Here is a 22,916-nt window from a genome sequence, read left to right as displayed (position 1 = left end):
AGCCAGTGACACTGCATCTCTCTCTATCTTTTTCTCTCTTTCGCCCCTCTCGTTGTCCCTTATTTAGATATTTATATATACCTGCTTTCATTTTCTACTTTTGGACCCGCTGAATGGATGGTGTTTAAACATTAATGCAGTGTGGGAACTTTTATAGCAGAGTTTAATGATTTTCAATTCATTCTCCTTGCAGGGAATGAATCAGCACTAAAGTGCACTGTACTTATGCAAGAACATGACCGACATAAGTCAAATCTAACAGTGTACTTGTGCACTGCAGCTAAATGCTTATTACAAATGCTGCCTAAAGTTTTATAGAAAGATTTCTGAAGCGACTTACAGGAAGCTGTAAAAGCAAGAGAAGTCTATTTTAAATTTGGATCGGGCAAATGATGACTGGAAACTTTGACTTCCCGTCTGTCTTCCTGAAATGCTTTGAAGTTGGAAGGAACGTTGATTTTTGTACCCTCACCTTCTTCCCTGCCAGCCATTTGATCCTGAGGTTCTACCCTTGTTTTGAGAGGTAATAAATCCTTCATGTTTATACTCTGACGCTTTACGGGGCTTGAATGTTTTTTTTTACTTTGTTTAACAACGATGGCAATTCTTGACAAGGTCCTTTGAACTTTTGACTTGATTTTCTTACATTTCAGTTCAATCTTTTTGCTATGTTTGGCACCGTTTCTGTCTACAATAAAATGTATTTCGGAGAAGTTAGTGTAGTGCATAAAGATGCTAAATTTGTCCACCGATACCCATAACGATTATTGAGTGAAATCTTCTATACCAATTCTGAAGATTAAATTAATATTTCCTACCTTTCTGAATTTTATAAATTCATATAATGACTTACAATATTGAACATTAAACTTGTGATGTTTCGTAACATTTTCTACATACAGAGCACAAAGTCGTTGCATTTTTCTGTCCTCTTTTGATTGACAAGATATATCGGCCTTGATCGTCGGCTGTTTTTAAATTATCGACCGATAGCGATTTTTGCCCGATATATTGGTGCATCTCCAGTATATATTATATTAGTGTATAAATGACAGTATATTCCTCATGCAGTTTTTCATGCAGTTACCAAGTTATGGCAAGACTTTAGTCATTTAATGAAACAAGTGGTCATTCCACACTCGATAGGAGCAAGAACAGAGCAATGCAGCTAGTTTCTTGTCATCGTTTTTTGTCATTACTTGTTTTTGGGGAAATGCTTTGGCAATATTGTAAGTAAACAAAATCATGCCAATAAAGTACTTTTCATTTGAAATTGAATATGCCTAAATAGCTATTTGGCTGTTGTTGGTTAGCACTGTTCAATAGCCTGCGGGGCTTGGATGACAATGGGCGGGGCTTGAGAAGTAGTCGTTGATATTCTTCTGTGGAGGCGGTGTTCAACCTATCAATGATAGATATATAACAAAAGCACGGGTTAAAATTGATGTCTTAATTCATCGCCCCTTTAACATGTCGAACGAGTGCTTCACAAAGATGTATTTATTTAAATTTATAACGTTTTCATATAAGATAAGACGACAACAACACTTTCTATTTGCAATAAAACAGTAACCACTGACACATATGATGTTTAGTTGCATGTTTTAATAATCGATTATATGTTTGTATGCATCGATGCAGTAATCGTTCACATCTGCATCGCGATGCATCTTTAAATCGGTTATTTTTTACAGCCCTGATGACATGTAGAAAAACGATATCGGATCAGTTTCAGAACTATTTTTTCAAGCTGATGAAGTAAATTCAATCAGATGATCCCGTTCTGATAAATACAGCCTCAGAATTGTGATCTTTTTAAACATCACTACATGAATGCACTTCAATCAAGATAATATTTTCTTATGGTGTTAATGCTTAGATTTATGTTTTAGTGGCCCTTTAGTGCATTCCATATGGTTTGTTATGGTTATTTCTACTCATATCATGAGCCACAACATTATCTCTTTAGAGACGGAGATTGTGTAATTCATTTGTCTCAATGCTATTAGTGGCAATGTTACAAAAACTGAACACTCTGTACAGGGAGCTTTTGTTTTGTTAAGAAATGTCTTTGAATCAGTTCAAGATGCTACAGCTGTCATTTGCCTCCTCACTGTATTCAGACGTTCATTTGTGCCTTTGGGTCCTTGCTATGGTTAGCTCCAGAATTGGTCATAGCTGTGGGCATGGCCTTGCAATTAAATACATGCATAGAAATAAGTAGAAAATATTTTTGTGAACCAAGTAATTTAGTGAATAACTACATTAGAGATACCATTTCATCCCCAACTCGTGTATTGCATCACTAAACTTGTATTTTCAATTTTAAACCAATCAATAACGCATTAACGTTCGCTTCTCTCCAAACAGGCCTACCCAGCCATGATTGAGGATAAGAGTCACCGTGTGACGGACTACTTCGTTGTGGCCGGCCTGACGGACAAATCCACCCCTCTAGAGCAGGATCTGTCCGAAGCCAAGTCCAGTGGGCCCAAGGCTCCCATCACAGACCTAGCTGTCATCAACAAGTCAGTGGGAGAAACCGTGCCTGAGGGCTTCACCTGTATCGAGAGCACCCACACCGGCCAGCCGGCCAATCTCAACCATGGCAGCCTCAAGAGCCCTGAACTCTTCCTGTGTTACAAGAGGTGTCGCGGGAAGCCCCCGTTAATTGACATCGGGTGAGTGTTTGGCTGTGCAGTCGCTTATGAACAAACCTTTGAAATGCATGTTCTGCGTCACGTCTTGAGGGCTTGAAGGCTACGTCTATGCTTTTTTTTTACAATGCATTACAAAGTTGCTCATCAGACACACGTCATTTTTGTCAGGTGTTTATTTACTTTCTGTCTCGTTGAAACGTTGCGGCAATGTTGAGGAAAGAGTTTTTTAAAAGGACGGACAATGAGGGTAAGTTGTTGCCTTTGAGTACTATAAATTTTGCAGAAGCGAGTGAAAACAGGGGATTAGACATATGCCCGGTTAACCGAAAATATATATCACGTGATTTATGCACAATTTGTGAGTGCAGTACGGTAATATGCTGCTGCATCTGAAAGCCAGAGGGCGCTCTCGTGCAGAAACTCCAAATACGCACTGCAGAAGAAGACCATAACACACGTAGTTCTAGGAAATGCCTAAGGACATGTTTTTATCACCGATCCTCAAGCCTCCTCAGGTATTTTTATGATAATAAAGTATATTTATAATGATCATGTTTGACGGGTGTTGCTTTTTTAAATGCACGCGTTATAAGCGACTTAAACTCGCACTGCTTTTAGATCGAGCAGCATTTCTACTGATCCCAGAGCCGTGCTTCACGGACAAGCGACACATCAATAAAATAATCGATATTTTGCATTATCGCAGCCAGCTCGGTTTCAGCAGGATTCAGTGGTAACCGCGGTTAACCGGGCACATGTCTACAGGGGATCATGCCGATGTAAGTAATAAAGTAATAAATGTTAATAGAAATATATTGGACCGCTTTTCTTTGGGCTGAATGATTTTGAGCGTCACAAGATAGAAAGCATCGTTTTCGAAACGCATGACGCAATATTGTCAACTTCAAATGTGTTTTTAAATCGCTCTATTTTCATTGACAAAACAGCACGTAAATGCAAAAGTAAAGCCGAATTTCAGTGAAAACGAAAACATTTTAGTGTGGGCCGGGCTTTAGGTATCTACTGTAACTCTGGTACAGTGTCTTTAAGATGCAATGATTATGACATAAGAAACACAACACAAGTCTGTCTTAGGTACATTGCAAAATTGTAATTTATAATATGTGACCCTAACCACAAAACCAGTCTTAAGTAACACGGGAACATTTTTAGTAACAGCCAAAAATACATTGTATGGGTCAAAATTATAGTTTTTTCTTGTATGCCAAAAATCATTAGGACATCAAGTAAAGATATTGTTCCATGAAGATATTTCGTAAATTTCCTACCGTAAATATATCAAAACTTTATTTGGTGTGAGTAATATGCTATGCTAAGGACTTCATTTGGACAACTTTAAAGGCGATTTTCTCAATATTTAGATTTTTTTTTCACCCTCAGATTCCAGATTTTCAAATAGTTGTTTCTCAGCATAATATCCTTTCCTAATACACTATACATCAATGGGAAGCTTATTTATTCATATTTCAGATGATGATCTCAGTTTCGAAAAACTGACCCTTAAGACTGGTTTTGTTGTCCAGGGTCACATATAGGTAAAATTAGAGATGCACCGATATATCGGGCAATAATATGTATCGATCGTCAAAAGCTACTTTTCACACTGTCAGCTATCCCTGTAATTTATAATCTACGTCTGCAGAACGTGGTCCTGGTCGTCCTGCCCATCTGTGATGTCGTCGTAATCTGTCTTTGATCAGCTTCTTCATTTCATGTCACTTCTGGACACCTCACATGCAAACATGCATCAACCTTAGCTCTAGTCAACACGTTACTTTGGTGATAAAATCTCTGTTGTGTTTTTCATGTGTTCCCACTGATCTTTCTGAGCTTGAACAATTACCTGCTCTGTTTTTTTGTTACTGGGTCGCTCATAAAATGACCTCAAGGACAAAAGAAACCGCGTTGCCGTGTCATTGACGTCCATGATTTGTTGTACATTGTTGTGTGTGTGCGTTTACTGTTTAATGGCGATGTATTGTTCAGCTCTGATAAGAACACATGAATCGACTCGGACAAAAGATTTGGTGCGTAGTTTCTGTGATGCGTAAGCTGGTTGTGTTTGAGGACGGCTCGAGAGTAAATGTAAACGTGTTAGTTTTCATTTCCCTTTTCAATGTGTATTGAATTTCTTATCTTTTGTGATTGTCACAGGGTGCTGTACGAGGGTAAAGAGCGTCTCATTCAGGGTTGCGAGGTCATCCAGGCCACACCGTTCGGCCGCTGCGCAAACGTTAACAACAGCTCGGCCACGTCCCACCGGATATTCATCACGTTCCGCCGAGCGCCGCCCGTCCAGCCTCAGAACTCGCTGGCTGTCACAGACATCTGCGTCATCATCACAAACAAGGGCGAAACTCCGCCTCACACCTTCTGCAAGGTGGACAAGAACCTCAACTGTGGCATGGTGAGTATAGAGTGGACGTCAAAATTATGTGAAGGTATCGCACAGTGGCCACTAGTTATAAAGGCCCGTTCACACCAAGAATGATGACTATAATGTTTTCACTCTACGTGGATAAAAGAAGTCACAGTAGCTTTATTTTGTTACTTCAATTAAAAGAAAAACGAATACAGCTATGAGTCAGATTCATCTTTAATTGGTTAGTTTTTTGTGTTCAATAAATCACACTCAAATTACGACTGTAGAGAGACAGAAAGACCAAGTTCGGAACCATTGTGGCTCTTAAAGGAACAGTTCACCAAAAATGAAAATTCTGCCTTCATTTATTCACCCTCTAGTGGTTCCAAATCTGTATAAATTTCTGTTGAACACAGAGAAAGATATTTGGAAGAATGCTTGTAACCAAACAGTTCTTGGCCACCATTGACAACCATTGAAGGAAAAATTGCTTTATAAATTTCTTTGTTCTGTTGAACACAATATAAGATATTTTGAAGAATGAAGGACAGTTCTGGGGCACTTTTGACTCCATTGTATTTTTCCTACTATGGTTGTCAATAAAAGTGGCCAAAAACTGTTTGGTTACATGCATTCTTCTAAATATCTTTCTCTGTGTTCATGGGAACAAAGAAATGTATACAGATTTGGAACTCGAGGGCGAGTAACTAATGACAGGATTTTTTTTGGGGGGGGTGATCTGTCCCTTTAAGGCAAAATGTGAAATGAATGCAAACCCCCTAAGAAAGGGACCTTTTTCCCAAGGCTGTGATAACGCGTTTAACGGTCATCAGCATCGTAAATCCTCCAACGTTTTTTATATTTTCATTTTTAATAAATGTATGCTCGTTTATAACACTACACTTTGTATTAGATTACCTTTGCATCAAATTACAAAAAATGTGTTAACGCTAATGCGAGGGTGTTTCTTATACAGCGTCTATGAGAGTCACAGTAAATTTTGACTGCCGTTTTTAGACTCTCTCCGTTTTTTCTTTTTGTTGAAACACTATCGTTGAGTTTTTCTTTTGCTATTTGAGCAAACAAGAATGCAAAAAATATATTTGTGGTAGTCTCCCATTCACCGCTATAGATGCTTACCCAACTATGACGGCTGCTGAGAAACCCTGAAATGTGAAAAGGGTCCATTATCATGCATGTAATATTAAACACAATATTGATATGACAATACATCATAAAGTATTCTCCAATAGGTGCTAAATGTGTTCTGAAGGCACTTACTTTATATTTTTATTTCATGGGGTGTTTCCATTATTTTGCACGAATGAGAAATATTGTGCCTTGTAACATAACTTGCCCTGTTAAACAATGGACTTGCGCAGTTCAGTTGTCACAGCATTCTTTTCCTTTTCATTCTCAGTGGGGATCAAGTGTGTTTCTGTGCTACAAGAAGTCAGTCTCCGCCTCTAACTCCATCGCCTATAAGGCCGGTGAGTCCTCATCTCTGCCTCAATCTCTCTCTCAGCATCTCTCCACCCTCATTTTGTTTTGGCTTCATTTCTCTAATCTCAGGTGATTGATTCGAACCGTCAGAAGCTCTCTATCTGCTGTTGATAAAAGAGACTTGTAAATGTCATTCCAGCTCTTTCCACAGTAAACAGCATCTGTGATTTCCTCAAAATGAGCGCTCTACAAATGAATGCGTGCTTGTTTTGTAACCACAACGGCAACCTTTGTTTTACTGAAATGACATATTTGTTGGTAAGAGCGGCAACGCGTCTCGATGACACGGATGTCAAAAAAGTTCCCCAAGTAATCACACAGTGTTGAGAAAGAGCGAATGCATTCATGGTTCTGTGCGCTGCTCATGACCTTTCACACTTATCGCACATCACTTTCTATCAAAACAGTTACAGTACTGTAGCTTCTTTATCGCCATGTTGCATCATTTCCTGTCACGTGACTGTGTTAATCATCGAAAAGCCAAACTTCTGGTCTTGCTGCTTTTAGTCTCACGTCAACTTTTGTGTTTCAAAATATCAGCATACGATTTGCCCTTAAACTATAATGTCATTTACAGGCACTGTCCCAGGCCTTTAGGCTCCTGAAGTATGTAGCTCATATATTTTATTGCATTAGATAACTATCAAACTAAGACGCATCTGCAAAGAAATGGTCCTGTGTTCTGTAACAAATGTGACACTTGTGTTAACTTATTTTTTTCCATTTGCTGTTATTCAGACAGTCTTCGTGTTGTTTTTATAGAGGTATAAATTGTTACGTTTAAACATTTAGGTTCTAACCACGAATGTAATTCATCACATTAACTCCGGACATGTTATTGTTCGACTTCATATACTTCAATTATAAACTCTACATTTTTGCATAATTAAAAAAAAGTGAAATATTTCGTTTTTTTATGCCGTAAATGCTCCGTTTTGATATTTATGATGTAATGCAATGAATTTCGCTGAATACATTGAGGCAGAAAAGAAATCATCCTATCTATCCGGAGAAACAAGGCACACATTCAAATACTCACATTTACAACTTTTTTCTATTAAAGGTTTGATCTTTCGCTATCCAGAAGAAGACTATGAGTCGTTTTCCCTCTCGGAGTCCGTGCCCCTCTTCTGTCTTCCTATGGGGGCCAAAATTGAGTGCTGGGCCCCTAACACACGCTACCCTTTACCTGTCTTCTCCACGTTTGTTCTGACCAACTCCAATGGAGAGAAGGTAGAGTACACATCCATTAGAGGTCTCTGTGATCCCGCTGGCATTCGGTTTTTGACTAATCTTTTATGCATTTGGATCCGGTCTGTTCTTGTTTTGTAATGACTAGATAAATGACCCTCTTTTCAGCATCGTTGTTAGCTAAAAGACATTTTGAAAGGGAAAACTGATGGCACAATTTCTAAAGAAGGTGGTGTTCTTTTTCACTTTCTTATGTTTTAGCCAGAAGCCATTAGTTTAATGATTTGCTTAAAAATGTAAACACTGCGGTGCTATTAAATCATTGCTGTTTATGTGAGACATTTGAGAGCATTCCTACACTGTAACGTTGGCACAGTTGGATCTGTTGGAAAACTGTTGCATCTTCATCAATTGCACAGAAATGCTACACCTTTGCTTTGAAGTTATACACAACCTTTGCCTGTTTTATATTTTCGTTCTCGACAGGTTTATGGAGCTGGGATACAGTTCTATGAGCCCTATCCTGTGGAGGGTCTCATTGAGAAACAGAAGATCCAGCTGGGTCTGCTCACCGCTGTGGACAAGAAGGTCATCCCCAACCTCACAGTCAACACCAACAAGTGCATCTGCCTGCTGTCCCGTTGGCCTTTCTTTGAGTCCTTCAGAAAGTTCCTCATGTTCCTGTACAAGCTGTCTGCCAATGGAGTCAACCCGCTGCCTATTGAGAAGTACAAACTGTTCTTATTTACAACTCCGCCTTCATGCTTACCACATATCTTAAATAAAAAAATACAATATTAAACCAATTCTGTTCTGGTTTCTTGTTATTTGGCGTATATAAAGTGTTTTTCTTAAAATGAATTTATGGTATCAGTGCCACATCTGGTGGGCCCCGGTGCCCATCTGCCATCTTTTGTAAAAGTTAAATGCATAGTTCAACCAAACATACAATTCTGTCATCATTTATTCACCCTCCTGTTGTTCAGATGTTTGTCAAAATATGGAAATGCTCCCATTGTTTTATTTATTTTTTAGACACATATCTCACTTCATGCACAACGTCGCCTTCCCGTCCCCTCAGAGACCCAGAATACTGGTGCAGGTAATAACTTCACCTTTTTCTCTTGTTTTCTCTTTAGCTTTAATCATTTACTGTATCCTGAGTTTATAACCGCAAGTGTTCTATAACCATGGTTTTGTTTATAGAGTATAAGTTCAAATTTGTTTTTCCTATTCCTGTAAAGCTGTCAGCGCATGACACCCTAATCCTGTCCCAGCCTGTCTGTACACCTTTGCCACTAAGGTGAGTGGTGTGTGTGAGATGTTGATATAGATAATATGTGCACAAAAAGTATCCGACCACTTACGTTTAGATGTGCGTAGCCTTAGAAAAGTGTCGTACTGTATATGTCACGTTAATTTGCTTTTAAGACCCGGATATAGGTAACTTTCCGTGTCCGTCTCGCGCACAAATTCGTCCGCACAGCTTCTTGAGCATACTCGACCGCAGATAAGCGCAGATGGACGAGTTCGACACAGTCTAGTACGTCACCTAGTGGACTCCGTTTCAACATTTTTTTGGCGCATGCGCTGTTGTACGCGTTCCGTCCGCGCGGCCTTAAAGATTGGGCTGCATGAGGACGGGACGACCGCTCCTGATGACGAAAATTACGTCATGCGGGCGGACGCTGACTATACTTTGGGCTATACTTTGGCCTTTATTTAGCCATGAGGACGGGACGACCGCTCCTGATGACAAAAATTACGTCTTGCGGGCGGACGCTGACTATACTTTGGGCTATACTTTGGGCTTTATTTAGCCATGAGGACGGGACGACCGCTCCTGATGACAAAAATTACGTCTTGCGGGCGGACGCTGACTATACTTTGGGCTTTATTTAGCCACTGTCTGGCTGTCAAGCGTAGGTGAGCGTGCTCATGGTTAATGTGATTACATGTGCAATTTTTATGTTTAAGAGTTTTTTCTTGTTCTGGCAAGCACACGAAATTAGATTGAAATTGCGTGTTTAGAATTGTGAATCATCTTCGTAACATCTCTTTTCCGAAGAAACTGCTTGCTTCTTAAAAGACAAGGATCTCTGGATTTCCTGCCTTCCTTGGAGTTTCAATCTTTTTAATATGACTTAATGCACAACCCAGGAGCTTTTATGAGATAAAAGCTTTTGCTCGCAGAACATGAAACTATCTCGGGATCAGTATCAGAACACAATCAAAAACAAAAGTTTTAAAGTATAATGTTCTTTTCGCTTCTAGATTACACATATGCTTTGTTTGAGCAGGATTCGATTGAAAAGAAAAACATACAATCACAAAACAGATCATCTTTATATATTCTTATTAGGGCTGTCAACAGATTAATCGCGATTAATCGCATCCAGAATAAAAGTCTGTGTTTACATAATGCATGTTTGTGTACTGTGCATATTAATTTAGTATTTATAAACACATACATGTATATATTTAGAAAACGTTTACATGTGTTTATTTATATTTGCCAATAATTTGAATTATATGTAAATGTTTATTAACATTAATGTTTTTTCTTAAATAAATGCGTATGTTTTTATAAATGCAAAATTAAAATGCACAGTACACAGACATACATTATGTTAAATCAAACTTGTATTCTGGATGCGATTAATCGCGATTAATCGCGATTAATCAGTTGACAGCCCTGATTCTAATATATTCTTGTCCAAAAGAGCCTCAGAAATGATTGTGTCTCCTCTGGATGCTGAGCTTTAACATAAGTTTACATGTTCAAGTTTGATCTTTTCACAATGTCTCCATGTCATTGCTGTTGCTGTGAGGTTTTTAGTTCCTGTAATGTTCTTCTTTTAGAACAGTAACTAGACTTTCTACAGTCTGTATTGGTTTATGTTTGATGTAGATGTAGTTAGTACTCTGCGTCTGGAAAATAAACACAGATACCACAGAGTAAAGCATCTTGTGTAAAAGCGTTTTGACCCGTTGCTCACGTGGACTTCTCTTTTCTCTCTTCCTCTTCTCCGTGCTCCAGCGGTGCGGATTACAGCACTCTGCTCATGAATCTAGGCCCAGAGAACTGTGCCACACTGCTGCACTTTGTGCTTCTGGAGAACAAGATTCTGCTACACTCGCTCAGACCAGCCGTACTGACCGGAGTGGCTGAGGCCGTTGTGGCGGTGAGTATCAGACTGAAAAAAGGAATCTACCCAAATTGTTAGCTTGTTATTTTTAGAGAACCAGGATAGTCTGATGTGCTGTGATTCTATAATACGGACATTACAGGCTCGGTGTTCCTTCAAGAGAATCAAGATATGCACAAATTGTTGAAATATTGCATACGTGCATATTGTAATATAATATTACAATATAATATTGTCATATATTGTAAAATAAAGCCTTAGATGCGGGAATGGCGTTAAGAATGAAACAAATAATACATTTATAGATCTGTGCGTCTGACACAGTTTTTAATACTGTTTCTATGCTTTTCTCCTGTTAACCATGTCACACCGTATGGCCGCCAGGCTTCATCAAAAGATATTCCAAATTGGTCATAAGAGTGTCTGACAGCACATAAAATCACATCAATTATTGTAAACGTTAATTTCTCACAAACTGAGTTTTGCCGTGAACATCTTCACTGCTGCGTCTGTAACTCATCCTTATATCTTGTTCCTTCAGATGATCTTTCCGTTCCAGTGGCAGTGTCCGTACATCCCCCTGTGTCCTCTCTCTCTGGCGGGGGTCCTGAACGCACCGTGTCCCTTTATTGTGGGTGTGGACTCCAGATACTTTGACCTCTATGATCCCCCACCCGATGTCGTCTGTGTGGACTTGGACACCAACACTATATACTTGTGAGTCTCTCGAAATATTATGTTTGACAGAAAAAAATTGCAACCACATTTTTACATGCCAGTTTGCGTTTCAGGTCTGATGAGAAACGACACGGTAACTGGAAGAATTTTCCAAAGAAGCCCTGCAAGAGTCTCATCAGCTCTCTGGGGAACCTCCACCAACAACTTGCCACTGGTACGAACATCTCTTGACTGTTTTATTCTCTGTAGAAGTGTTTTGAAAAATCAAATAGATCTGTTCTAAACAAATAAAAAAATCTGTGTTCCAAACCTGTATTTCTTCATTTTGCGAAGGTTTTTGTAGATTCTGGTTACACGTGTACGTAATAGCATGACCGTCTGTTTCCTAACAGTTCGACGGGCGGCGCTAGAAATCTCAGCGGTGGAGATGACCCCCATCGAGGCGGACTTCACCTGGCATAAGAAAAAAACCGAACTCGAGATGGAGATCCAGGAGACGTTCCTGCGCTTCATGGCCATCATACTGAAGGGCTACCGAAGCTACCTCAAACCCATCACACAGGCACCTTCTGAGAAAGCAACCGCTGCAGACTCGCTCTATGACCTGCAAGGTAACCTCTATCACGACCCGTCTCATCCGATACGTTCTTCCAATCTACAACCTGACGGATGCTGATGTCTCTCCCAACAGGATTCCTGAAGAGTAGAGACCGCACTCACCAGAAGTTCTACTCTCAACTCACCAAGACTCAGATCTTCATCCGCTTCATCGAGGAATGCACCTTTGTCAGCGACAAAGACACCGGTCTGGCCTTCTTCGATGACTGCATTGAAAAGGTGAGTATGCACATGCACGTAAAAACAAATATGGGAATATTACATTTACATTTTTATACCTCACATTTTCTCATTTCAGGATGAAACCATTAAACTAGTGAAATGTTTCCTTAAGCTGCGTTCCCACCAAACGCGAATGAAGCGTTAAGCGCGAGTGATTTACATGTTAAGTCAATGCAAAGATGCGATAGGACATCCTGCGGTGCGATTCGTGCGAATGAAGAGGCGCGAATTGAACGTTTCGGGCGTTTGACGCGCGTAACGCGTTGAAAATTTTGAACTTTGGCGAAAATTCGCGCCGCGTTAACCAATCAGGAGCTTGCTCTAGTAGTGACGTGATTACGACGTAGCGAGCGGAGGCAGAAATCCGAAACCACAATGGAGGACAAAATCATCTTTGCTGTATGTGGATACCCGGAGCTGTACTATACATCTTACTTTTGTCGAAACAGGAATAAAAAGGATCTTGCTTGGAAGAAAGTGAGTGAGGAGGTCGGACAATTTGGTCAATTGTAAAAAAACGATCTTTACTCAATTTGAGCTATATACTGTATATACGAAGAAGCCCCTCCTATGACGTGAATTCGCGTCTGTTCTGAAGTGAATTTCAAGCGCGAGTAAACTCAAAATGTTCAAGCGTCCAACTACGCGCGAATAGCGCGATTCATTCGCGCAAGTCGCGTTTGGTGGGAACGCTCAGTTAGACTTGTGTTGAACCATATCTAGAAACCAGAATAAGAGTGACCTTCATACAATTGATCCTACTAGCATTGTGATGACTGTAATCTACAAATCTACTTATAAAAAAACTGTTATAACCTTGTTAAAATATTTTCCTTTCCGAAGCACTAATAGCTCACTTCCCAATGGGAAGAACAGAGGATCCAGAGTTTCCTATGATTCAATTTGTTTCCCACATCTCTTGCAGCTTTTCCCTTCCGACAAAGGAGCGGACAAGGGCACAAAGGTGAGCCTTATTTTCATTACAGCTCCTTACCGCTCCGCATGGCCGTACCGTGTCGTGTTCCACACCAGATTAGTGTTACACCCAACACAAAACAAAAGTGCGTGCCGTATGTTTGGACTATAAACCCAGATGGAGCTGACGATAAATGTGGCCGCTGTTTTACTGACCTCAGAGCTGTTTTGGGCTGGTAATGTAAAGATTGTGATAAAGGACATTGCTTTAGATCTGTAGTTATGGGAGAACAGATGGTCTTCATACACGGAGCGGTCGGTTTGTCGGAGTAAATAATTAACTCCGCCATCTGCCATTGGCACATCATGAATCTAAACTCTCTGAGCATGGGAATAATGCAGAAAAGAGGGGGGTAATGGAAAGTTCCTGGAAATATCTGCAGGCTGATGGATAATACGGGACTAAGTGCATTGTTTATTACAAAGAAAAGCGAAAAACGTTCCATTAATTGTGTTGAGGGTGTATGACGGGTGTATCAGACGGTGACCTCGCCACTTCCTATTTTATCAAACACATTAAAGTTTGAAAACGTTACGGTGGTTTATTGCATTATTGCCATTATGATAGCTAAATGAATGAGTGTAAATGCATTGTACAGGTGGAAGGTGAGTCTGCTGAGGACACCAGGTTGATGGAACTGGATGAGTCACAGAAGAGCGAGCATACGGTCTTTGTAATGCCACCCGAACCCCCTCCGGAGGACGGGCCCGACCCTCCTCCAAAATACAGGTATGCACGCATGATGCCAAGTTTTTGTAGATTGTTCAGAGAAATTTCACAATACTTAGTCTCGACCAGTTTTAAATGCACATTTAATTGTGCTCGTGGTCCTTTTCAGATTCTGTCTTGCCCCATATGAAAGCTATAAAGGCCAAATACTTAAACATTTTTAGGCATCTAACAGTATCAAGTATTACTTAAACATTTAGAAATGGACAAAATAAAATACAGCAGAAATTAAGTGTGTCCAGTATTATTTGCACTAGTAGATTACATACACAGTCAATGCAAAGACAGATGCGAATTCGTGCCGAAGTGAATGATGCAAATAGGGCAACGCGTTTGCCACGCACATGCGCTATTTGCCTCAATTGCATCTTTTGCACAAGTTGAAAATGTTCAACTCGAGAGGGCAATTTGTGCTAAGATGTTATTGACACGTATGGTTTGACATGTCCGGATGCGTGAAAAGCGCAATGTGTAATTTGCGCAAGTGACAAAAAAACGAGTAATCCCATGAGTAATCTAGAAGTGAGGAACGCAATACTTCACTTTTGGTGTGCACACACCATAAGACTTTTTGCATTAATATTAAAACAAAATCAACTTTTGACTGTAGTCGGGTATTTGCATATGCATGTAGTTAACACGTTTGCTTCAAGGAACATCCATGACACCAAACTCCATCCATTCCTACGCGTCGCCAAGTTATAAGATTGGTGAATAATAGCTTCATTTGTTCTGTTCTCACAAAACTCTTGCATAGACAAAGAACACTTTGTTTTAGGTGTGTGAACTTCTCTTGTTATTATCGTCATGATGTAATAATTATACGCTTTAACTTTAAAGTCGTCATTTAGAAGCTTAATGGGACTACAATTATTGGAAAATTTCTGCTTTGCCTAAACAGCGTCTCACAGATCAATTATTTACAAATGGAAGGTAAACGATTTGAAGCAAAGACTATAATTAACCATAATAATACCCTCAATTTGTATGGTTTCTTCTTTTCAAGACAGCTTGTTTGTTGATGGTGTCTGTACACACCCCCTTTATCTGGCTGTCATTCTCGCATACCCTACACCTCCCTCTATCCTAATCGCATCTAAAGAACTATCCCTAGTAGTAATTCAGAGAACCCAAAGTAATGTAGATATGGTATAAACATACAATGTGTGTATACAACAAACTTTATTTTATAACATCTTTCCTCTCACATATGAATTCTCCCATTTAAGCTTTAATATATATGTATAATTAATATACGTGTTAGATTTTGCTTCTCTATACTATACTGACTAGACGGTCATATGACATTTGTTCTTTCCTGTACCATAGTTTTGATGTCTGTACAATGCTTTTATCGTGCTCTCCTCTGAATAGAAGTCATCTTTTTTTCACAGTTATAAGACCTTCCCACGTTTACGGTTGGAGCTGTTTGACCGCCCTCGAGAGCTGAAGCCAGCGTTGAGCACCAGCACCGCAGGAGCTAGTGTGTCCAGTAGCCCCGCCCTGCTGGCCAAGAGAACCAAACAGGTTAAGGATCTCACTAAATCACACTGATAGGATGATGTCTTACACACACTACTAGAAATGCTGGCAGTGTCATTCGTTCTTGTCCAAACTGAGCATGAATCCCCATTCTTACACTACACTAATGTACTACGCTGGTGATGAACAATTACGGTCGGGTGTGTAGCAAAAGAGTAAGCCGGTCATAAAAGTCCAATTTAAAGGGAACTCCGGGTATAGAGAGATGCATGGCTTAATACGTTGTAATAGCCTTACACTACTAGCATTCGTCGTTAGAAACACATCAAATATTTTCATTTCTTTAACAAAAAAACTAAATGTAATACTCATTTTAACCTAAGGAGGCCGCCATAAAATGGTACAATGGTTGCGCGCACAGGCAGCCAAACTGAACACAGACACACTAATCAGTTCTTCAGTGAATATAAGGTACTGTAGGATTAAAAAATAGATATAAATAATGCATAAATAATAAAGAAAGCAAATAAAGACGCTGTTTGGTGTATTTTCATACATTTTAATATTGATGGTCAGAAACTATACAAACATACATATTATTACGAATTTAATATATACACAATTTTTTTAGCCATTATAAAATGTATTTTATCCCGATTTTGACTTTTGATGTTGATTTGTCAACATCAGTAGCCTAACGTTATTGTCTTCTCTCTCTCGGTCATTAGCTGACGGGGGCTAATATTCACGTGTGCTCCAATACAGAATAAATAACCAAACCGCAAGCATCTTATTATTGTGTTTATCAGTATATTCTCATAATGTATAAAGTATACGATAATGGTGGATGATGATGTCTTAAATAGTCTTAAAGACGGTAGATTAAAGCTATGATTTAATGCATGTTTACCTTGAACAGACGCTTACTGAACGCATTCTTCTTTTATGGAAGGCAGGCAGGACCTACTGTCCCTGTGTATTTAAATATCTGATTTTATCTTTGACGTCTCATATTTTACTGTTATGTATGGAAAACGTGCTTCGCTGTTGCGTTAAGAGAACGGGTTTAGGTTGCAACCTTTTGACGTCACAAATTTTGACTCCAAAATATGGCGGCCGAAGTTTATGAATACTGTGACAGTCACACTGTTTTTTAATTTCACATTTATAAAGTCAATGCCGTTGTTAATATATCAAGCCATACATCTCTCTATACCCAAGGTTCCTTTTAAGATAGAAAGCGCATGAATTAGGAAGCGAGCTCAGTGTTTCTGTCTTAATAGCTGGTGGTTGCGCTAGTCATATATTCAGTTTAAATAAATCCCTGAGTCATCCCTTCAGTCATTTGACACTTACTGGCTATTGATTCACTCCTCTCAAGAAAGCACTCTTTCGTCACTGAGGGATTCTCAATTGTACATGATGTATTAAATTAGTCCTGACAAATTCGAAACTGCTGATTCACTGAAGCACTTTTGTGCTACTTATTCTGCTCGATGTGCAGTAGCTAAAATGTCAGCTAAACCAAGAATAGTCACACGATAACTTCCTCAAACACTGCTGGTGCTGTTTCTTCGGAGATACGCCAGCAGTGTTTAAGCAAGACGTTCTGTACACTGTTATGTTGTACAATAGAGAATAACACGCGTCATGCACACGCCGGCAGACTTCAGAGTCCAGGAGTGTTACTTCAAAGGGGACGAACTTTGAACGGCCATTGACCTGAAAAATAAAATTGTTTTCTGTCTTGGTGCCGTTTGACTTCCCCGCTGTTAAAAGACTCCTTTGTACTTTGTTATTGGGAGAGAACATAAACACACTGGATGCTTATTCAAGGAAGAACAAGCTTACAAATTGAGTCAAGTTTTTAGCTATGGCTTGACCTCTTTTGGTACATGCAGAAACAGACATTCATGACTGGGTGGAGTTGCGAGATACTGGTGTATTCGAGATGAAAGGCACAGAACGGTTTGTCCCCGAACAGAATTTATTTTAGGTCGTCCTGCTTCACCTGTACAAGAAGTACCAATAAAGGTAGGCTTTGACAGAACGGATGGACTGTCTCTTGGCAAACTTTTTTTAGGACTGCCGGTGAATGGGTTTGATGAGTCGGGTTGTTCTAATAATATGCACTGGTAACTTTTTTCTTGGGCCTTCGAGCTGTTTTGGAAGAGAACGTCCTTCAGTAGCATGTTACGATCCTCAAACATTAATGTTGGTTTCACACAGGAAATCAAAATGGCCTACAAGTTGGCAAAGCGTTTCTACTCCAATCCATCCCAGTGGGCAAAGTGTCTGTTCAGTCACTGCTACAGTCTGTGGTTCATCTGTCTTCCCGCTGGCATGCGCTCGGCCCAATCCAAACCCCGCGCCATGCAACAGGCCTTTAACATCCTGCTCAAGATGAGGAGCTCTGAGGTGGAGGTACTCGATGAGGTCGGTGCATGAGTCTACAAAGTGTTTTCTTCAGTTTGGGTTTATTTAAAAGACCTCTAGGTAAATGTATCAGATTAACCAAGATTTTCATATCAGTTATAAACCGAGCCATTGTCCTCTGACACTTGCTTTCTTGTTCAAATTTTCTTGAAATCACTTTATATTTTAATGAATCTCTTTATTGCTTTCCTTTTTAAGTCGGTTTGGATTAAAGTGTCTACTAAATGCTTAAATGTCCAAAGTTTATAAGAAAAACAAAGCTACTTTAATAAGTAGATACTTTAGACTTGTATGTACAGGTAAATGTATGTACTTTACCCTGATTTTAGTATCAGTGTTAAACACCGTCATTGGCCTCTAACACTTGCTTTTTTTTCTTTGTGTACGAGTGTATAAAATGTTTTCTGCAACATTTGTTTCAAAACAACATCTATTTTAGTGAATAGATATTTTGTAATTGATTCAAATTCACATTTATTTGTAAAGCTCTTTTCACAATGCATCTCAAAGCTGGTTTACAGAAAATGCATGTTTCTGTGGGGGGTGATATCATCAAGTAAAGTTGTACGATAGTATAAATTCTAATGCTTACAATTAGCAAAAGTAATGTGTGTTTTTATGTAAGGGATAATGTACAGGCAGCTGGTTGTTATCGCAGAAATAAGCCCCGACAGCACGATCAGGACCGGACGTGAACCGGAGGGTCTTGTATCACACCGAAGGGGCTTGTTTTGTGATAACAGCCGGCTGCCTGTACATTATCCCGCTTATTACACGGCTACTTGCCAGATAAAAACTGGACATGAAATGTGAATTTGAAACATTTTTCAGACCTTCCACGAGGAAAAGACATTTACTTTCGGTTTTAAGGTCAGAAACGACATTCAAATGTCACGAACAGGCAATTTGGTTGAATCGTTTGTAAATATAATGTCATATGTGTTATTAAAAGACATATTTAATTTGTCAAAAAAAAAAACGGTCAAATTGATTTTCTGCACTCGGGTTAATGTGTGTTATTAGTTTTGAGAGGTTGTTATCTGGGAATAACGAACCTGCAAATGTCGCGATTGGCCAATCGGAATCGAGCATTCCAACGAGCCGTGTAATAAGCAATAATAACTACAGACCTTTAGGTGAACCCGATTTTTTGTATCAGTCATAAACCTTTTACACTTGCTTTCTTGTGCACTTCAATAAGGAAACAAATGATATATTCTTCAGTCCAAAAGTTATAAAAAATGTCTGTGACCTTAAACCACATCTGATGTGTTTAACAGGTGTGTTATCGCGTGGTGATGCAGTTGTGCGGTCTGTGGGAAATGCCCGTCATGGCTGTGCGCGTCTTAATGGAGATGAAGAAGGCTGGAGTTCAACCCAACGCTATTACTTATGGATACTACAACAAGGTACATTTTATTACACTATAGAACAAGCAGTCCATTACTTTAGGACTGTAGTACTTTCATACTGATGGGACGTTTTTGTGTCTAATGTCATATGGCAAAAAAAGGCATGTAATATTAAATGAGTATGTATCATATTGCGGAAGAATGGCTTTTCTCTGTATTTTGAATAAATCAAACCGCTTATTTATACTGTGTTTGTCAAGCACTTGTTTTGTAGTTTTATGGTCCTCCTAAATTATTCAAACAAATCTAACAAATGAATTAGTTGGTCAAAGAACAAGGATGAAAATGTCATTTTGCCATTTCGATATTTGTTGGAACATTTCCCAGCATATCTCGACGTTTTTGGTCCTTGTTGCTCCAATGAACAGGAAGATTGCAAACTTCTGTGTGTTTCCCCGAAGAACCCGGGTTGTCATGGTTACCGTAACCTCTAATTGGCTGTGCTTTATCCAGGCTGTTCTGGAAAGTCCTTGGCCGAGCCGTAACCGCAGCGGACAGTTCATGTGGACCAAAATGCGTAATCTTGTGCGAGGAGTGGTGCAGTTTAAACAGGCACTGCGTGGGACAGCCCTGCATAAAGGACCTTCTCTGTTAACCCCAGGTCAGAACGTCTTAAACGGACTTATTCTTATTTCAATCTTTCTTTTCAGCATGACAAGGCTGAGTAAATGCATAACTCTTCCATGCTTTAGACAACTTTCTTGTAAATTGTAAATGCAAGGTCACACGAGCGAGGGTGTATAATGTGTATAAAGACCCCGGGCGACATCACTGATAATGTGTTTAAGGACACAAGATGCATTTCTAATGCTGCGAGTAATTCAGAAGTGATGTTAGTCAAGGTTCAATATGAAAATACATACTAAAAATGAGAATTGATGTTTAATTTGATGTTCAGGTCTTAGCGGTTTGACATGACTGAGGTGCGTGTGTGTTTCTCTATAGATGCATCAGCAGGTACAACAGCAGGTGCTGATGGAGACAGACTCAGTCACTGCAGTGCCGACAGCTCGAATGACACTGAACACACGCTCTTCTCTCGCAGCCTTATCGTTGAGAATATTACTGACTTTCACTACAGTAAAGGTACATGTAAATATATATTTTGTGCAAATAATACACACATCCATATTTCACATTTTTTCCATAACACACAAACCCATGCTTTTATATAATAATAGGTACTATATATGTATGTCTATGAAATTTATTTTCTTCAATACTGTATATTAGGGATGTAACGATTCTGATCTCACGATGCGATTTAATCACGATTTTTTAAAAGAATGAGTTGAGGGAAATTTAAAATGAACAACTGCCCTTTTATTATTTCTCTAATGCTGCACAATTCGTTGTCAAATAAAAATACATTTTATGTCAAATAACAAAACTAAATTGCAGTTTTAAAACAAATTCCAAATCAAATAAAAAATGATTAATACCAAAGTCTCTTTAATACAAACAAACTAAGACGTTGTCTGTAATTTTCCAAACTTTTACTTTTTTAAGAAATATCAGCATATCCACGTTTACCAAGTTTGCAGTAAAACAGCGGCCCCTGCTGTTTAAAACATGTACTGCGATTTTTATAACGTCTCAACCGACTTGAATCGTCACATATTATAATCGATTTTCAACCGGTGAATCGTTACATCCCTACAGTATATCTCTATATATGTTACACTAATTGTATTTTGTGTCTTTTAAGGAGGTCAGTCTGATCAGGGTTATGGATCTAAGGACGACCTGCCCCAGGACCCCACAGATCCATCCGTAATCTCTCCTGCTCTGTCTGGTGACATCACTAACGGCAACAAAGCTGCGGAGACCCAACCGGATGGTACTGTAATCGAACATTTTACTTTTGAGATGTATCGTTGACATTTAACTTGGGTTGGGAAGCGAAAATCAATTCCAATTCTGTAATCGGAATCGCAAGGTAAGGAAAAGGTAATATTAAATTAAAATCCTTTTATCAATTCCTGCATGCACATTTTCGGAAATGTGCGTGTGTCAACTTGTGATCTGCTGATAACTCAATGAAAAACTCTTGGGGAATTCTGTGAAGATGTCAACCTTACCATGAAAAAATAAAGTTTTTACCAAAGGTTTTTACTATTACTAACATCTCAGCATCAACATTTGGTGATTCAAATACCAATGTCAGGTCTCACTTCAAGTTTTAAAAACATGCGTTTTATTTTTAGTGCATGATTTCAGGTAAGTGCCCTTTTCAGGATTGTCACATCCATAACGGTACATATTCCTCATAAATGGACACGTGAAATTAAAAATAAAATGACTAATTTGTGTTCTATGAAGAGGCACCCCTTCTCCATTCATTGGGTATTATTGCTTCAGGTTTGTGCATTTTAATTCACAGAAATAGTGCAAAGTTTGTCGTCTCCCCAAAACCGTGTCCTTTTTTTGTCACATGTTTATTTCCCTTTTTTAAAATAGAAAACGTATACGTAGACTGATATTTTCTCATGTTTAAACTCTATTAACAAGGGTTTAGTAATATATTAACGATAACACTTTAGTATAGGGACCAATTCTCACTCTTAACTAGTTGCTTATTAGCATGCCTATTATCAGCATATTGGCTTTTTATTAGTACTTATAAAGCACATATTCTACATGACCACATTCTACTTCCCTAATCCTACCTAAACCTAACAACTACCTTACTAACTATTAATAAGCAACAAATTAGGAGTTTACTGAGGCAGAAGTCGTAGTTAATGGTTTATTAATGCCGAAAAATAAAGTGTGACCATATAAACAAAAACGTTCTCTGAGCGTTTTCATGTCACATCCATAACGCTGGGATTGCCCTCTTATGAAAAACCTATATTTTCATTATATTAACCATAGTTTATCTATGATATGTGTAGTAAAGCACACTAACCACAAATTTACCATAGTCATTATATTAACTACAGTTTAACCATGACATTTGTAGTTAAACTATGGTGTAATACAAATTTTATTAAAATTTGGACAAAACACTGTTGCTATGTGTATATATACACAAAACTGTGCTCGTAAATATTTCTATATATTTGCAAGCCAGTCATTAAGCAGTCTAAATGAGCATTCAGTTTGACATCGAAGTGTCTTACTTCATTTTCACAACCTTGGAATCAAAACTGGGAATCGATAAGCAGAATCTGAATCAGAATTGGAATTGATGAAATTCAAACGATACCCAACCCAAGTCTTCCCTGATTTTAGTTCATTTTTAAATAAATCATGCACCGTTTCCGATTGTATTCTAATATAGTACTATATTGTTCTCCATTTGTCTTTTAAAGGTGACGATATGGCCAGTTCTGTGGATAGTGTTGTGGCTGTGACCGAGCCCTCCAGCCCTGCTGAGATAGCGCCCCCTGTTGCCAGCATTGTGAAACTGTCCACTGGAAGCTTGGACAGCAACACGGGCAGAGGAGAAACTGGTCAGTCACTGAAAATGAA

At 39.0% G+C, this 22,916-nt stretch overlaps 1 protein-coding gene across 2 annotated transcripts in view; it reads left to right on the top strand.

Annotated features, from left to right (window-relative positions):
- dennd4c (DENN/MADD domain containing 4C) overlaps positions 1 to 22,916 on the top strand; it is a 52,662-nt gene that overhangs the window by 16,636 nt on the left and 13,110 nt on the right. For both annotated transcript variants that reach the window (XM_057329318.1, XM_057329309.1), the window contains exons 2-22: positions 2,371 to 2,681; positions 4,836 to 5,088; positions 6,464 to 6,533; positions 7,610 to 7,779; positions 8,224 to 8,465; positions 8,773 to 8,839; positions 8,982 to 9,040; positions 10,778 to 10,922; positions 11,428 to 11,603; positions 11,678 to 11,778; positions 11,957 to 12,175; positions 12,256 to 12,401; positions 13,330 to 13,368; positions 13,979 to 14,109; positions 15,504 to 15,636; positions 17,821 to 18,027; positions 19,308 to 19,436; positions 19,893 to 20,040; positions 20,385 to 20,525; positions 21,148 to 21,279; positions 22,757 to 22,897. In XM_057329318.1, the coding sequence (XP_057185301.1) occupies positions 2,383 to 2,681; positions 4,836 to 5,088; positions 6,464 to 6,533; positions 7,610 to 7,779; positions 8,224 to 8,465; positions 8,773 to 8,839; positions 8,982 to 9,040; positions 10,778 to 10,922; positions 11,428 to 11,603; positions 11,678 to 11,778; positions 11,957 to 12,175; positions 12,256 to 12,401; positions 13,330 to 13,368; positions 13,979 to 14,109; positions 15,504 to 15,636; positions 17,821 to 18,027; positions 19,308 to 19,436; positions 19,893 to 20,040; positions 20,385 to 20,525; positions 21,148 to 21,279; positions 22,757 to 22,897 (3,148 nt within the window). In that variant the 5' untranslated portion in view covers positions 2,371 to 2,382. The remainder of the gene's footprint in view (positions 1 to 2,370; positions 2,682 to 4,835; positions 5,089 to 6,463; positions 6,534 to 7,609; positions 7,780 to 8,223; positions 8,466 to 8,772; positions 8,840 to 8,981; positions 9,041 to 10,777; positions 10,923 to 11,427; positions 11,604 to 11,677; positions 11,779 to 11,956; positions 12,176 to 12,255; positions 12,402 to 13,329; positions 13,369 to 13,978; positions 14,110 to 15,503; positions 15,637 to 17,820; positions 18,028 to 19,307; positions 19,437 to 19,892; positions 20,041 to 20,384; positions 20,526 to 21,147; positions 21,280 to 22,756; positions 22,898 to 22,916) is intronic.

Source organism: Triplophysa rosa, linkage group LG1 (assembly GCF_024868665.1).
Source record: "Triplophysa rosa linkage group LG1, Trosa_1v2, whole genome shotgun sequence".
Lineage (NCBI taxonomy): Eukaryota > Metazoa > Chordata > Actinopteri > Cypriniformes > Nemacheilidae > Triplophysa > Triplophysa rosa.
This window is presented reverse-complemented; position numbering and strand designations above follow the sequence as displayed.